This window comes from Adelges cooleyi, unplaced genomic scaffold (genome assembly GCF_023614345.1).
Source record: "Adelges cooleyi isolate 19-005CV unplaced genomic scaffold, UGA_ACOO_1.1 ACOO_flye_CR_arks_rails_tigmint_CR_PRNA_308, whole genome shotgun sequence".
Taxonomy (NCBI): domain Eukaryota; kingdom Metazoa; phylum Arthropoda; class Insecta; order Hemiptera; family Adelgidae; genus Adelges; species Adelges cooleyi.
Window position 1 is genome coordinate 331,072 of NW_026095979.1, and position 15,292 is coordinate 346,363.

Below are 15,292 nucleotides of genomic sequence, written 5' to 3' on the forward strand. Positions count from 1 at the left end.
ATAGGTTCGTGTAAAGATACACTGGCATTGCTAGAACTGCCGTGCGCTCCAATATTCCGAAAAAATGAGTGTCTTACCCAAAATGAATCACTCTGTATATATATAAATATATATTCATTTACATATGTTTTCAATAAATAACGATGAACAATCTATATATCACATATTTGTAGTATTGGTTTTTTATCCGAAAAACCTATAAAATTCAAAAACCACATTTATGAAAAATATATGTTTTGAAAATAAAGTGATTCACACAAATTTACATTGGATTTTTTCGGTCGACAAAACAGATATCGTTCGACCAGTTGTAAAAAAACCATTAAAACGGTCGTTTTAATAACCATTGCAATTTTTTAAGTAAATGATACTACCAAAACTGCAAAAAATTTAAAACTTCACACTTTTAATATATTTTTCTAATTTTAAACGTTTTCCCGCATCTAGAGATTCTATAACATTTAATCCACTAGTCCCAATTCATTATACGTCAAGGCCATACGTGAATAATCCAACCAACCATCGTAAGTACGCATTATATATAGATAGATGAATTTTAAACGCATTTGTCTTAGAATAACATACATCATTATATTTTGTAATCTATATTTTAAACATATAAGTCCATGTTTCTTTGTACAACATTTTTTGTAAATAGATTTTAAAACCAAATGTCATTTTAAAAAAAACAAATCATGCGAGGGAGTGCAGGTTTTTCAAATTCGGATTTGAGGGTATTTGTGTATCAGGGCATGCCTGATCAACATTGTAATACAATTTTGTTTCAGTTCGACACTTTTTCGCTAAGTTATAGAAAGTTAACGTTTGTGGGAGTGAAGAAGTCTACTTTTTCGACTTTTAACCTAACAAAGTCACTCAAAATTTCGGATATCTTAGATTAATCGGGCCATACTAAAACATGTAGTCGTATTTGCTGATACAAAAAAAAACAGACATCATAGGAACACTAGCTCGGCATCGATACAAAAAAACAGCTTTGCAAATAAACTAGCAACGATAGGCTGCAAAATATGTTTTTAGTATATTGTATTGCCGAAATATAATGTACTCAATTTTAAAATGTGCAATGATTATTGAAAATTTAATTTTTGATTTTGTATCTTTAAAATACATCTCAAGCTACTTTATATCTTGTATTTTAAGTTTATTAAAAATACAAAAACAATGGTAAATTCTGAAAATTAAAGGTATTACCAGAACACTATACCTTCTTGCTGGTTAGAAATTTTTGAAATACGATGTTTTTTCGAACAAATTAAGATTAAAATTAAAAACATATAATATATTTTCCAGAAGCGCCTGAACATTAAAAAAATTCATATATGTTTATTAATGTTTTAGATAAAAATGAAAATTTCCTGTATTTTATTATCATTAATGTGCGTAAATGTTTTGGCTAATATAAGTATAAGTAAGTATTTTATTTTCATATTTACCCACACAAGGACGATAAAATTTAAAAAAAATAATATTTTACTTTTCTTTACAGCAGAATATATAAATATGGTTGAACTTCTGAGTAAGTAATATTTTATAATCATACAGACCAACACAGTACATTTTAAAATTTTACTATATTTGTATAAAACTATTTTTTAAAAACGTTTATCACAGACTTGCAAATTCAAAAAGCTTCTGGCTATAACGACGATTATATAGGAAGTAAGATAATAATAATTAATATACTAATATGTAATTGTTTTGGTATGTTGGCCTACTTATCAAATTATTTGTACATCAAAAATAATATAATATAGTAACAGTGTGCCAAACACTGTAAACGTTTTTAAGTTTTAAAAATAAAGTAACAAATGTTTGTACTCGTATTTACTAGGAGTCCGGAAATGCATCTTTACGGTTTTAAAATAAGAGTCGGCTTTTATAATACAGCACTTCCGAAAATTGTCTTACACGAATGATATCTATATAAGTTGAGAATATTATCTGTGCCTTTAAGTTAAGACTGTAAAAAAAAATGCCAACACCTAACTTTCTAATAAATGGGCGAAGTGGTATCCTGTAATAGTGGTTGTTTTATATTATTGATTGGGTCTGTGCTCCATCGCTCATAAGCACGGGCCGTCACTGAAAGTTACTGTAATTTACAATGAGCATACTTTACCCCAGGAATAGACTAATTAGGGAACTGAGGGAGTTGCCTAATGTATGGTGTAATTTTTTCTTATGCTTTTCATTTACATTTTGATTTTATTCGGAACTTTTCTTTAGTTTAAACTTTTATTGGTTTGTTCTAGATGGATTGGAGCATGTAATTAAAGACTTTTTACAATCAAACGGCTATGACTCGAGTAACAATAATTATGAATTAATAAAAAACAATTTGGTTATGGATTAATTGTACACAAAAAACATCAAAAATATCTTTAACCCTTTTACTGCCATTGTGTTTTTCAAACTGCAACACGTCCCAACCATTACTATAATGGTAACCTGTTTCTTAGTTCTTTAATTGATTAGTACGTTAACGCACGTCCACGACAGTGAAAGGGTTAAAGAAAATGTTCAGATAAAAAAAATTTAATTCTACTTTCCCATACGATTTAATACAGCTATTGTATTTTCATTAGGTTTCAAACTTATGTAATAGAGCTAAGCATTTTGTTCTGATCTACTTATACACATATTATTTTTTTTAACTTTTCTTTAGTTTAGTTAATGATAGACTAAAAAACTTAATTTAATACCATTTCTGTATTGCTAATTTCAGAGTTTATGAATGAAATGTTCACTGTGCCGGGTAATAAATTTAATCGAATTTTATGGCAATATTTCCTCACAGTCGTCTGATAATCATTAAGTATACAATGTTTACGATTTAATTTCAGAACATGCACTTACTTACAACTTTAATTATCTACAAGGTAATCAATTATCACTTTTATAAATTTTAAATTTCAAATTAATAATGCATTGCACAGAATTATATGTACAACATTGGTTTCCATTACAAGTTTATATTATTTTCAAATGTAGGTGCCTGCACCATGGGCCATCTACAAAGTAATTTCATCTTTATATATTTCAAATTTCATATTTATAACGATTCGCACAGATTTATATGTACAACATTAGTTTCTATTACAACAAACTATGTACATATATTTAAATGATTATTTTATTTTCGAATTTAGGTATCATAATGACACAATCACATACTCTGCAACGGAAATTCTTTCAGACATTAGGTAAATACAAAATGTTTAATTTTTTAGTAAACATTTTTTAAAGGCCACTAAGCACCATAAAATGTGAGTGGGGTAAAAAAAATATTAGCTTATTACATTTTTTGGGATTTCAAACAAATCTTTATACAATTTCAAAGTATACAGAATATAACTAGATTCATCAAGGAATAACAGCTCACAATATCTTATTGTTCTTTATATAAAATACAAAGAACAAAATAAACAAACATAAAAGATTAGATTATTATTAAATTCAGTGTGCAGAAAGTACTTACTTAAACGTTGCTAGAGAATAATTTAATGTTAATAATCTATTTTGCATTGAATAATTAGTAAAATAAATACCAATTATTCGTTTCAAAACGAATGTTATTGACAAATATAAAGACCTGGTTTGATAAACTGTAAAATTATGTTATATTTTTGTTACAGGTATTCCTATGGTCGATACAAACCAAAGTAAATACAAATTTAATCGTTCATTAAAAAAAAGTTATGATTTGAATAAACGATAAAATTTTCTTTATTTTTTTATTTACATTCAATTTTTAATAAACTAAAATTTAGTTAAGGAATCATAATATATAACATCAAGGCGTACAATTTTAAAATAAAAACATAAATACCAATATATTAACAATTTTTGTATTATTAATATGGTAATATATAAATTTATGCAGGTAATGACATTTTAAGAGTGACCACATATGAAAAAACAAGAACTTATCTTACTGGAAAAGCTTTACATAACTTACGTAACCAAATATTTGGTGAGTATTTAAGTATAGAGTTTGAGTGGTTTTGATTTTCTAATAACATGTATTTCTTACAGGGTGTTTCATAATTGATAACACAATCAATAATTTTTTAACTAAATGATAAATTATGGGTTTTCTTTTTGGAGAATCATTAATTTTTGTTATTTTTCAATTTTACAAGATATTTAAATTAATATCTAGAGCCTGGCGGTATTTTTCGGCTTTATGTTAATACCAAAATATTTGGCATTGATTAGTTAGAACTGTCATGGGTAAATAAAATAAACCAGGATGATTAACTATAAACCATTTTTATATTATTGTTACAGATATTCCTTCACTTGATGATAAATACCAAAGTAATTACAAAGTAATCTCTTTCTGTTGTATATCCGATTACCTTTTGAAATAATAATTACGTTTTTCGTTAGTATTGAATATAACTTTTAGCTTATTTAAACGTTACATTTAGTTTTATTTATATTCATTTGTCCACACAGTAACTATAATAAAGTGAAACTTTAGTTTGGGAGACTTAATAACATATTACTAATATTGTATTCACATTACAATTTTGGACAGCGTGAATCAATTTTTAACAATACAATTAAGCTCACGAAGCGGTTACTGATCTTTTTACATAAATCATTTTGTTTAGTATTGCCTTATCTGTGGACTGTTGCCTTTTAAATACTAAACTTAATGTTTTTCTTGACTGGACTTACCTTCTTGGTCTGTCATTTTATGTTAAAAAATGTCATATTGTGATATTTTCCAACAAACTGCATTTTTCCTGCACGATTACTTTCTTTTTTTTATTCTAAAGTTTGAAGATCACTTAATGACGGTAGCTAACATGGCCTTAAAGCCATCGTTTTTTTGTCATACTAGACTTTGCGTTAATTAATTGGTCAAAATAATGGTATTTTTCGAGTGACTGTTGCGGATATCAATTACAACCAGTGTTGATTAACTATATAATGGTTTTATATTTTTGTTACAGCTGTTACTGTACATGATGATAAATACAAAATAATTTACAAAGCTACTCGTTAGTATTAAATAGAGCTTACGGCTTGATAGAAAGATAAAATTTGCTTTATATATTCTTTTACTCCTACAATAATTACAATTAAGTAAACTTTTAGTAGGGGAGACTTTTTTTAAGGGTTCTAGGATGTGGAGTAGTCTTTTAGCACTATTACCAAACAATGGTTCAGATAACAACTGAGCAAATACAGAATACATTTTTAGCCTATGTAGTTATTTTACTAAAAATACAGCACCCTCTTCACGACTAACTCTTCGATGATTTTCGGACTAACGCTGATATCCATTTTCATTTTTGCACCCCTTCTAGACTCCACCAACGCTACTGATATTCTTTTTACCATATCTTTTTACGTTTATGACGTTAAGTTAAAAAATAAAAACATAAATACGAAGAAATAAATAAATATTATATTTTCAACCCAGTTATTTATACATATGTATATTTATGCAGCTAGAGCAATTCTTAAATTGACCAAACTTGGAAAGGCGAGGAGACTTCTTACTGGAAAAGTTATACGAAATGTACTTACCCAAGCATTAGGTGAATATAAATAGACATTTTTAATAATATCTATTTCTACAGCGTGATTAATTATGGATAACACAGCCAATTTTTTTTTAAATTACTAGAAAATGTGTGGATTTCTTTTTGGAGATATTTTAATTTTTGTTATTTTTCAATATTACACAATTTTAGAGCGGAAGGGGGTTTTTATATTTATGTTATTACTATAATATTTGTTATTGCTCAATTTATTTTTAAATAACTAAAAATTTGTAATTTTTATGTGTTAAAACACTTTAATTATTGTCATTATGCAAAATTTTTCGCAACATTTACACTTATTCATATTTTTTTTCTAGAGTTCTAGCAACAAAAACAATTTGTTGAAAATGTTGACTGGCTTAAAACTAGTTTTGGATAATTACTTTAAAAGTATTATTAATGAAGTTTCGAATTTAGGATGAGAATTGGAATGTAGATGATAATAATACTATAAGTCATCCTTCCTCTTAACCTGTAAATAACTTTAAAAATAACTATCCACAAATGGTTATAGACTAGTAAAAAGTATCTTAAAGGAAAATAATAGAATATTTACTCATAATTATTTAAACTTTTTAGATTACTGTAGTCACTTTTCTGTTTATTCGACTTTTCTATGAATTCTTATCAATCATGTTTATTGAAAACCGGGTTAGAATTAATGAATTTTCAGTATTCTAAAAACATGTTATAAAATTGCACAAGCTTTGAGTAACACGAAAAAAACCACATGTTTTAAATTGAAAACTCAATTATAATGACTTTCTGTGGCACGAAAAAAAAAGTCAGAATTTTTTCTAAAAAACCGAGATTTTTTTTCATAAGGAGCTGCTTATTTATAATGTGTTGCGTTTGGAGAAAAAAAAGGATATAGAAAAAACTAATACTTATGTATTATAACATTTTAATATCATTATGCGTATCAAAAATGCAGGGTGTGTTTTAAAAAGTTCGTCGAGGAGGAGGTGGTAGGTTCTTCAAATATTCCTTTATAATCAGCGTTTTGACCAATATACATATTATATATTATAATTGTATTGGTTGACTAACTGACGGCCCTTCCCGGACAGTGAATCCGTCTAGAAACCATCATGCCTGATGGTGATGCATTCAATAAGATGTTTTATTTACGTTTAGTAAATTTGTCTTGCACAATGAAGTGAAATAGTTACTAGTAAGCTGAATTTGGCAATTTTTAACTACTATTTTTTTCATTTTTAGCTGGACTGATTTTGTATGACAAGATGTATTCAGTTCATGAAATTTGTACTTTGATAGCAGTGTGGATTAGTTCAAAAACGGGTTCATTGACGATAAATAGAGTACATCATGTACAGGATATTGATATTTGTGTAGTGTATGATAAGGACTGGAATGTTGTAAAATACAGATCATTTGAGGGCATATATTGGCAAGTGAATGTCAATAAAATGGATACTAAAATAGAAGAATTAAATGTACAGCTACTCGACGATTCCAGTAATCCACGATTTGAGAACCAGTTAACAACCACAACATTTTAGACTAGTAATAAATGTATATTACTATAATATTATAAATAATTTTTACATACTGTACTAACATCCAAATTGTTATTTAATGTTATGGTTTTTCTAAAATAAACTTTGCTCACAATTATAAACTCATATTTTGTTGTTTAAAAATTATTATTATTATTACTATTGCATACCTATGGTTTTATTTTTACTGGAGGACGTTTTATGATCTAGATTGATAACCAATGAGGAGGAAGATTAAAGGCTCTCGCAAGACTATTTATTGCCCAATGAGAGATAAATTTATAATATGATCAGTTCAATATTCAATTGTATAAGAACTATTGTATTTGTTATAGCATTTTTTCGGGGTTTTATTAATAAACAAAAGATTTGCGTGTATAAGTTACACGTAGAAGCAGACAAGAGCCAAGTGATGGCAAAAGCTAGAATGACAGTAGAGTAGACAAACCAAGAACAAACTTATTTTACGTATAATATTAATAATAAATATATTTATATTTTCCAAGAAAACGAGTGTCTTACACCTGTAATAGATATTATAGTATAGTATATTAACACTCCAAAGAGCGGAGACTACTGTGCTAAACATTGTTGACCTAATTCAAGTGGAATATGTATGTATTTTGATTTGAATTGTTATTTAACATTGTAGTGTACGACTTGTAGCACAGTTGAATTATTTACTGCACATTAGCTGTATACATATATTATAATATATACGATTTTTATAAAAACTTTATACTCCGTTTCGGAATTGAATAAATATGTTGGTCATAACGAAAAATTACCATGCTGCTTATGTTAATAAATTCGCTAAAACCAAACTGTAAAACATATTTACATTGTATTGTATCGGTCAATATAACAGATATCATTCGACAAGTCGTAAGACAACCATTGAAATACTTGGTTTAACTATTGCAATTGTTTAAAGTAAGTAAAACTACCAAATTTTCAAAAAGATTAAAACTGTACTCTTTCAATGTGTTTTTCTGATTTTCAAATTTTTTTTTGCATCTAGACGTTCGATAACATTTATTCTACTTAGCCTAATTCATTATACATCAAGACCATAAGTTTTTATAGTAATTGGATTTATTCGACGATATTTTGCTAAGTAATAGAAAGTTAACATTGAAAGTTAAAAACTCGACAATTTTTTTTTTACGTTTTTTTTCAGTTGTGAGGGGAGGGAGAAGTCGACGTTTTCTTATTTATTATATTGAGTATAACAAAAAAATAATAGCGACGCGTCACAACGGTTGTCCACACAAATTTATAAACTTATGCGATTGTAAACGACCGTTTTAGAGTTATTATTGACTTTATAAAATATAATAATTTGAATTATAACAAATAACAAATTAATATGCACTGTATCGTTACTTGTTTAATATAGATTATAAATAGTGGGAAAAAAACTGATAACTAGATTTAAGACCAAAGAGCGAGTTGGGGGTTGTTCTTCCGAAAAATTATATCGCGTGATAATAAATAAATGTTACATAACCTATAAAAATGTATTACTACAGGTAGTACCAACATAGATTTTACCAAAAACCCGCTAAGAGAAATTTCGTATTTTAATATCAAAAACATTGCCTTTTGTTAGGTTCTTATTTGCAAATTGTAGTTAGATCTTTATCAATTATCTAATTTAAATCGTATACACTATACACGTAAAATGATATAATGTAAAATTCATAATAAATTACATTATATTATAGTATATACCTATCTTATAAGTATATGTTATAATTTAATATTATTTGGTATAAAATAATAATAATTTTATTAAAATTTCCCACAATTTGTTTATATTACTATTTAAATAAAACATTTTTACTTTTTACCTAAATTAGTTGACGATTTCAAAATTTGGCTGTCAAGTATAAATTAGTTATACCACATCTTACATTTGTATTCTGTAGTTAAAGAATACAGGTAGGTGCTTATGAGCTTTGTCTTCAGTCTGGTTTTTTAGAAGATATATTATTAACATAATTTGGTACCTAAAGGATATATTAGAGCAAGGAAAACGGAACATATGACACTTGTAGTTTTAATACCTCACATAAATAACTAGAATAAAACATATATTTAATTTTCAAGTTTCACAAATCAATTTATACATTATAAGTAGATAATATGGCATAATATAAAATAGAAAAATAGAAATAATACATATTATTAAATAAATAGATACAATTGCAAGTTGCAGCATCTCATCATATTTGAAAGTATATGCTCTTATCTCGTTCTCATCCAGATCTGCTATTAAAGCTCTTTTTGCCCACAAAAAGTTTAATAAGCTATTATATGACTGATTTAAATATGTTAATATTTACTTAAGATTGGTCAAGTTGTGAACATTTAAATGATATAGACGTAGCAATGGACATATTTAATGGAAAAATTAATGAGGCTGTTTCCAATTCTACTAAAATTTATTTAATAAACTTATCAAATAAGAAATTAAAAGGTTGGATATCAAGCGGTCTGGTTAACTCTATTTTAACTAAGTGAAAACAAATTAGATATTCCCATTTTTATTTATCATTAAAAAAGGTATAATTGTTTTAGGAATATCTTATACCTACATAGTTTGGTTAGAAATACTAGTTCAAACTTGTAGAAGATAATTCTAACTTTATACTGTTAAATAGTCGTACTTAACTATGAAAATTATAAAAGTTGTAGAAATTTAATTTATAATTATCTTCAGGTAAGTTAGTAATAGTTTTAACAAATGTTAAATGTGTTTTCATTCCTATACATAAACCAGGAAATAAATAATTGGTCAGTCATTATTATCTATTATTTCAGTCGGTAATTATAATTATTAGACTGTAGCCATTATAAAGTATAAACCAATATCGTTTTATCACTGTCTCCGTCGAAAATATTTGAAAAATCATTAAATCCCAAATAATGAAGTAATATAATATTTAATTATTAAAACATATTTACATGGTTTTACAAGTTTTCAGAAAATCAAATTTATTTAGTAGTAACAATTATATAACTTAAAAGATAATTTAAAAATATATATTTTTGTTTTAAACAACACATCACGTTTGAAAAAATTCTAACAACGATACAAGGATATGGCCGGTTACATACTAAACAGTGGCCGAGAATCAAAAAACCGCGTAGGGCTATTCATTTTACTACGGCATTCCTTAAAGCACCTGCACGATACAGGTAATACTATGGAACAACACAAGGTCGACACTGAAACCGCATTCTTTTCGGGGTTTTACAACGTTGCCACGTTGGGATGTTACCCAAAGACCGTTTTAAGGTACATGCGTTACAACACAATAACTAGTTTTTAAAACGCTTATAACGAAATAATATAGGCTGACCGGTTCATTGGAAAAATATACGGTAGAATTCGAATATTTTAGTTGTTTGATATTTTCGGTTCCAAAACAATTATGCTATTTTATATAATTTAAAACAGGTGTTTATTAAAAAATGTCTTTTAACACATTTTTATACCACTTCTTTTCAATCACTTTGACAAACGGGAAAAGTAGATCAATTATTTTAATTAATTAGTTCACAATTTTGTTTTGACCACTATAATAATAAAAGAATACGGTTAAATTTCAGAATTATACCACTACTATTTATCATACGGCTTGTTAATTCAACTACGCTTTATCAAGATGACAAACTATTAACCACTGCGGGGTTACTGTACGAAAGTTTGGGAGAAATGAGAGTTCAACAAACAACTTTCGACTTTACGGCATATCTAGATTTAAGTTATTATAATTCTAATTCAGATCAATTAAAACTACGTATCGCCGAATTAAAAGAATATTGTAAAAATTATGATAATCGAACCTTTGAATGGAATTCTGTAAACAATGTTACTACCAATGATAAAACCTTATCACAACGATGTGCTTTTATAGTAGATAAAATAGATTTTATTCGCGAAGAAGTCGGGCGAAAAATAGATTTAAGTCTAAAATCCGTAGGTCACACTAAGTCACGACGTTCTATACCATGGGGAGCTTTAGCTAAAACGGCAAAAACCATCTTTGGGCTTTGTAGCGATAAATGCTTGGAAAAATCCGAATCACTTATTAAAAATTATCTCGATGGGGGCGAAACTGCTTTGCCACAAAACACTAGAGTATTCAAAATATCACAAAATGTCAAACCTGATCAAACTTTGCCAACGCCACCACAAATAAAACCTCCAGCTGATGTATATACAACGGGTATGATGGAACTATTTCGGTTAGGCAACGTAGCCGAAATTGAATTGTTATTATCTCAATACATTTACGAATCTAATCTCATATTTGAAATACTACAACTAGCACGGTTAGGTCAACTTCATTCTAGCTTAATAAGCATTGATGAACTTCAAACGCAACTAGTTGTTATCGCAAACCAATTAGAACCAAACACTCAACTTCCATTTGATACTAGTATTGACCACATAGCTGAAACAGTTAAATTATCACAAATTATCATTTATTATGCCGATGGGAAAATTGTATTTAAAATAAACTTACCTGTAGTTTTAAAGGAACGGCTGATTTTATACCATATACTTCCATTACCTGTTTGCGAAAATGAAACTTGTATATATATCAAGCCAAAATTTCACTATATCGCTGTAACAAATACTTATGAACGGTATTCAACATTCGAAAAAATTGATCAGTTAAACTGTAAACGAAGCTCAACTTTCTTACTATGTAATGAATTATATCCACTCCATGCTTACAGCAATCTGCAAGTTTGTGAGCTTTTACTTTTAAAACAACAAAGAACTGTTCCTAGAAGTTGTAAAATCCTTTATAACAGAATACCTAGTACTATATTTTATAAATTTACAAATAAAAATAAATGGCTGTATATTTCGCCTGGGGAAACCGTTTTTATAGCTTGTGGAGATCGTCCCGCAGAACGGATACAATTAGAAAATAATGGGATACTAAGTTTAAATTCTTCTTGTAGAGCTTACAGTGACCAGGATGTATTAATACCAGGAAAAGAAATTATTTCTGAAGGATACAATGATTTTATTGCTAACATAACTATGCCTGAACCAACATATTTAAGCTCAAGGTTTAATAACCATTTTCTAAATTCCTTTCACACTCAAGTTCGCTCAATTAGTGATCTTTTGACTAACGGAAAGTCAACAAGGCAACTCGAAGCAGAAGCCGACATTTTTCATGTACCATTTATACAAAGCAGTTATGAATACGTTTTGTTAGGTCTCAGCGTAGCTAATCTAATGATAATTCTGGTTGTATTATATTCATATGACATTTTACAATATAATCGCTTGAGGCGAGCAAGGGCCAATAGGATTGGGCGCGCTGTGCACGCAAGAGAAGAAATACCTATGTAATAAAAAAAATATAATAATAACAAATAGGAAGTAGTTTATATAAGTTATAGCATAGTAATTTAAATATTAAAATAAACACGGTGAAGGACGATCAATGTACGTATAAAGTTATATCTGTAATAATGTAATAAAACCTGTTTTAGTGCCAACATAAAAATCATTGTGGCTGATTTTGAATTCCTGCCAAAGGCACACAGCGAATATATCGCTGTGTCTGGGTGCCTTCTGTCGACGCACAAAAACAACACTCCTGTGAACCTATCAGGATTCCCGATAGTAGTAACTACATCTTGTGCCCCTCGACAAGCCACGCAGCAGGAAATCAAATCTTTAATTCGGCAGTGTAATAGGTTTAAGGCCACAAAACCAGCGTTTTCAGCGACTCGTTATTAAACGAGTTGAACAAGGGACTGTATCAAAAGGGGCCCTCGACACTAACTTTATCCACCATTTCAAAATATATACATAAAGGTTCACGAAAACCCATCGTAGTGTTTTGGAACGGTAGTCATGACTATAAAATATTAAAACAGTTTGGCGTGACGAACGTCTATAAATATCTGAATATGACCGCCTGGGATAACAACAATGACGGGCGGTTCAATTTAAAACTGATAAACATGGATACCGGGAAGATCTACTACGATGAGTTCTTAGGAGAGGTAAAGAAGGGGGGTAGGGATCTGAACCTGCGGGAAGCCCATGAGTTAACGTGCACAGAGGCACATTCCCCCCATATGACTTATTATAATCCGGTTTTTGATACGATTTCTTCTCGCTGTGTTTTAAATTATATTATTAATAGATTAAGACCAATAAAATTTTACCGCCTAATCAAAGACATGCCTAAGCTAAGAAAAAAGAAAACCAATAAAAGAAAAAAAACAAAAAAAGCCTGTAGTATAAGAACTAACATTAGGAATAAGTAAACATATAAGAACCACTAACATTTAATTCAAAAAAAATATATGTTTTAATGTTCTAGGTAAATGGAAAACTTTCCTACTTACATTAGAATTAGTACATTAAACATTACAATGAGTACGAGCAATCCCCGTATAATCTTCTTGAAACGAGTAGTAAACTTTGCTTTAAACAATTGTACCAACCCTCTTGCGCCCAAACACACATTAAATACCATAATCACTGAAGTAAACTCAAATCTAATTATAAAATTTGATGACTATTATTTGAAAAGCATTGAAAAAGATATTACAAAATTAATGAGGGAACTTTATGGGTCCTTACGACCATACAACATCTCAATGGCACTCGTAATCTCCGCCATAGAGGGGGACAACTTATTAGATTCGATTTTTGAATATAAGAATACATCAGATAAAGTAAATTATTTCACTAAAGTACTAAGAATAGCATTTGAAAACTGCACTATACATAAAATGAGGCGCTCACTTTGCGATATACTGGTAGAAGCAAATACAATTGGTTTTCCCGATAGTTTTCTTAAACGTACCGAAAAACAATTTAAAACTACATTTAGAGATCGTTTTAGTAAACTACGACCATATAATACTAGCATGGCAATAGTGATAGCTATCCAAGACAAAGACTTTTTAGTATCCCAAATTACGGGGGTGCTACCCAATATGGATTATACAGTAGACGAGACCATAGGCTAGGCTATGCCTAAAAAGTTCTAAGGGGGACAGGACTTGTCTCTCTTCACACCGAACTGGTATGGCTCTGTCTTGGTCGAGTCTGACTTTCCTCGAGAAAAAAAAAATATGAATTGCTCGTACCTCGTTTAATGAAGACAAAGGTGTTTGTTCCGCCATAGTTCAAGGAAAGACAGGACTTGTCTTTTCTCACACCGAGCTCAAGGATACACACACCAGCGTCAAGTAGATTATGATTAATAATAATTAATAAGATTGTGACACGGTCAAACATTATAAATGGTAAAGTTCCTTTTATTATAGATTCTAAATTAACTGAAGATATTATCTATGGTAATAAATTGTAATTGTACTTAAAAAAAATATATTATAATTTTACTTTGAAAAAAAATATTGTAATTGTACTTTGAGAAAAAAAATATATTGTATTGTACCTTGATGAAAAGATATATTGTAATTGTAATTGAAAAATTATGTAAAAAAAAATAATAATAATAAATATATATTGTAGTTGATATTAAATACTAATCCATACTAATCACTAATTTTGAATGTTTTAAAAAAAAAACTATATGTAATACTAACCACTAACCTATTATATTCACTATGTATTCAAATGTATAACTATATAATGTATAACCTTATAATGTATAACTTTTATAACTATATAACTTTTATAAACCATTGTAAATTCTAATGATATGTAATGATACACAAACATGTAATTAAGTGTTGTCAAAGATATTTTGTTCATGAAATGCACAAAATATCTCTCTTTGGGAGAGAGGTGTAATGGATTACTGTAATTAACCAAGTTTACGACATAACCGATTTCTCCTTGAATATTAATAATATTTAATGCACGACCTAAATGGGTTTTTTCTCTACTTTGTAACCAAAGGGTAAAACAACGTCATAAATTGTAAAATCCAATTATAAATTGTAAAAACCGATTTATTCATACACTATAAGAAATCATATACTTTGTACAACTAGAGATTGTAAAAACACGCAAATAAACCATTAAATAAATCAACTATCCGACAATGTTCCGCAATTAACAGTGGACAGCTTAGCCATTCACCCACAACCCGGACTCGAGGATTGGCGATTGCACAATTGGAGAGAGGTCAACAATGCGGGGATGCCAAGGACTCCTTCCAT

General features: G+C 28.6%; 1 protein-coding gene across 1 annotated transcript in view; it reads left to right on the plus strand.

Moving 5' to 3' along the window:
• Nucleotides 1–507: 507 nt before the first annotated feature.
• LOC126839808 (uncharacterized) overlaps nucleotides 508–15,292 on the plus strand; it is a 55,761-nt gene continuing 40,976 nt past the window's right edge. The window contains exons 1-4 of the mRNA XM_050575222.1: nucleotides 508–524; nucleotides 1,363–1,432; nucleotides 1,511–1,540; nucleotides 1,636–1,683. Of these exons, the coding sequence (XP_050431179.1) occupies nucleotides 1,369–1,432; nucleotides 1,511–1,540; nucleotides 1,636–1,683 (142 nt within the window). The 5' untranslated portion in view covers nucleotides 508–524; nucleotides 1,363–1,368. The remainder of the gene's footprint in view (nucleotides 525–1,362; nucleotides 1,433–1,510; nucleotides 1,541–1,635; nucleotides 1,684–15,292) is intronic.